Below are 2561 nucleotides of genomic sequence, written 5' to 3'. Positions count from 1 at the left end.
CTTGTTAGGTAAAATATGTTATATTCTTCAGTAAACGACACAAGTTTGTAGTGAATAAATTATATATTCCGGTATAGGCCGAGACTAGCATTTCTTGTGTATTTTTTCATGAATAATGCACATTTTTCACTGAGTATACAGATACAGTATACATAAGTATACATAAGTAGGTATGTATTATTTACTCCGCATTCCACATTTTTACGTTATTCAAGCATCGGAAAATAACTTTCTATTTTATAAGTATGAAGACATTTCCTTCTACCTAATGAAATATTACAGGTTGAAGTCTTCCTCCAACACATCAGAAGTTCAAGTTATTTATTCACCTATGGCTTGACCACATCGTTTGAATTTATTATCGATACGTGCTCCATTTCTTCTGATTCACCAATGTGAGTAATGATATTAATGGCTTCTTCGCTTCCTTTCATGCAAATTTGGGACCTGGTCTGAATAAAAATTCGATGAGAGGTATTTCGGGGTACTTTACACTCTGCTTTCATGTCTAGATTTGGTTTCGGTTGTTATTTCACGAGTTCATTTGACTGCTGTAATGAGATTATTACGAATCCAGTGACATGGTTTGGTGCTGCGGATTCATTAAATGATCTTACAATTTGTGTCACGTTCTTGAATGTATGATTCATTATTACTTTTTGTATTACTAATTACCGAAGTTTATTCATCAACGATTATAGTTTAATTAATCATGTGAGTGCATGTTTATTGAAATCCAGTCATTATTCGTTAGCGGAAAAGTGAAATTTGGAATTACCGATGTCTGCCATTGGTTACTACGAAAATATAGAACATAATAATTATTATGATTTTATAAATGACTCCAGGAAAATGTAGACACTGAACTTTCACTAAACCCTATTTAAAAACTGTTATGAGAACTATGTCAACGAACATACCTAGGTTGACGAACAACGGACAGACCGAGGTTAACGGGAGTCGAGCAATGGTATGTGGTATCGAGATGATGTATCTTGTTTTATTATATTAAAGTAATTTATTTAAATCCATGCTTGTATGATTAATACAAAGAATATAACATGGCGCAGTCGTTATGAATCGTATGTTCCATAAATTCAAAACATGAGTGGAGGAATTTCACCATTGTCTTTGGCGGGCAATGTGGCCGAACATTGGAGAACATGGCGAGGAAGATTCGAAAATTATTTAATTGCATCCGAATTCTTAAAAGAAGATAAATCAGTCCAGTGTGCACAACTCCTACATTATATGGGTGAAGATGGATTCAAGATATACTCCACTTTCAAACTAGAAACAGACGATAGAAATAAATTGAAACCGCTCATGCAAAAATTCCAAGAGCATTTCGAAGGTAAAGAAAATACTAATTACGAAAGGTACAAATTGTTCAGCACTAAACAGGGGGAGGCCCAGTCAACTGAACAGTTCATAACTGATCTACAAAAGCAAGCAGCCAAATGCAAGCTAGACACCCTGCAAGACAGCTTAGTAGTAACGATGATAGCCTGTGGGATCAAGAATAACAACGTCAGAGAAAGACTTCTACAGGAGGACAACTTGCCCCTTGACAAAGCAATAGAACTGTGTAGGATAATTGAAACATCAAAAGTAAGAAGCGAAGTCATGTCGGGAGTTACGAATGGAGCAACGTTGCAGAATGAAGAAGTGTTATCGGTATATAAGGTTAGTAGAAAGATAAAGACAATAAAAAACTGTACCAAATGTGGAAGATCACACCCAGTTAATAATTGCCCAGCATATGACAAAAAGTGCAATTTCTGTAAAACAATAAATCATTTCGAAACAGTTTGTAGAAAGAAAAATTATAAGCAAGTAAGTGCAGTACTGGAAAAAGATACAAACCAAATGCATGGAATAAAAACAAACTTAGATAATAAGAACGATTTTCTATTTATAGGCTCTATTTTCGAGTTAAATACAGCAATGGTATGTGATATCGAGATGATGTACGAGCAAAAAATACCAACAAGTTTGAATATGTAAACTACTATACGAGAGGAGGAAAAATTTGAAATATTGGAAAATTTAGTTTAAGGTTAGTGAAGTTTATGTTTGACCAAGGTGGTAAGAAATACTGTTTGTATCAACAACTAAGACTTACACTAATAGGTACTTTGGTAATTGATTGAAATCCACTTTTCTCATGAATGTAGATCATATATTCGATAATATCAATAATTTCACGTACAGATATTACAGATCACTTTATATACCACTATGATTAAAATAGTTTTGCAAAATGAAAAACAAATCAAATATGAACCTGTGAAATGTATCTCTCAGATAAATTATAAACAACTCAAAAGTGAATTATCTCGGGCCTGCTGGGATGAAGCTTCGATGGATGTAGGAACTGCAGCAAAAATTTTTGTCAATATAATCCAGTCATATATTAGTAAATGTGAAAAAAAAAATCAAAATAAAAAGTAGTGAGAGAAAAAGAACATTATGGATGACAAATTCACTAATAAAATCTGTAAATGAAAAAAATAAATTGTACACTGAATTACTCAGAAATTCTGAAAACCCGTAATAAC

General features: G+C 33.1%; 1 protein-coding gene across 1 annotated transcript; it reads left to right on the top strand.

Moving 5' to 3' along the window:
- The first annotated feature begins 1104 nt into the window (after window positions 1-1104).
- LOC141481128 (uncharacterized) lies at window positions 1105-1939 on the top strand. Its single transcript, XM_074172245.1, has 2 exons — window positions 1105-1686; window positions 1922-1939. The coding sequence occupies exons 1-2, from the start codon at window positions 1105-1107 to the stop codon at window positions 1937-1939; spliced, it is 600 nt and encodes a 199-aa protein (XP_074028346.1).
- Window positions 1940-2561: the final 622 nt, after the last annotated feature.

Source organism: Leptinotarsa decemlineata, unplaced genomic scaffold, assembly GCF_025532065.1.
Source record: "Leptinotarsa decemlineata unplaced genomic scaffold, Ldec_3_MD MMD2_tig00000035_RagTag_RagTag, whole genome shotgun sequence".
Taxonomy (NCBI): Eukaryota; Metazoa; Arthropoda; class Insecta; order Coleoptera; family Chrysomelidae; genus Leptinotarsa; species Leptinotarsa decemlineata.
Note: the sequence above shows the minus strand (reverse complement) of the source record. Positions and strands in the feature narration are given on the sequence as shown.

Excerpts from the sequence above, each read along its gene's own strand:
- LOC141481128 (XM_074172245.1), top strand. The coding sequence starts at position 1,105 with ATGAGTGGAGGAATTTCACCATTGTCTTTGGCGGGCAATGTGGCCGAA.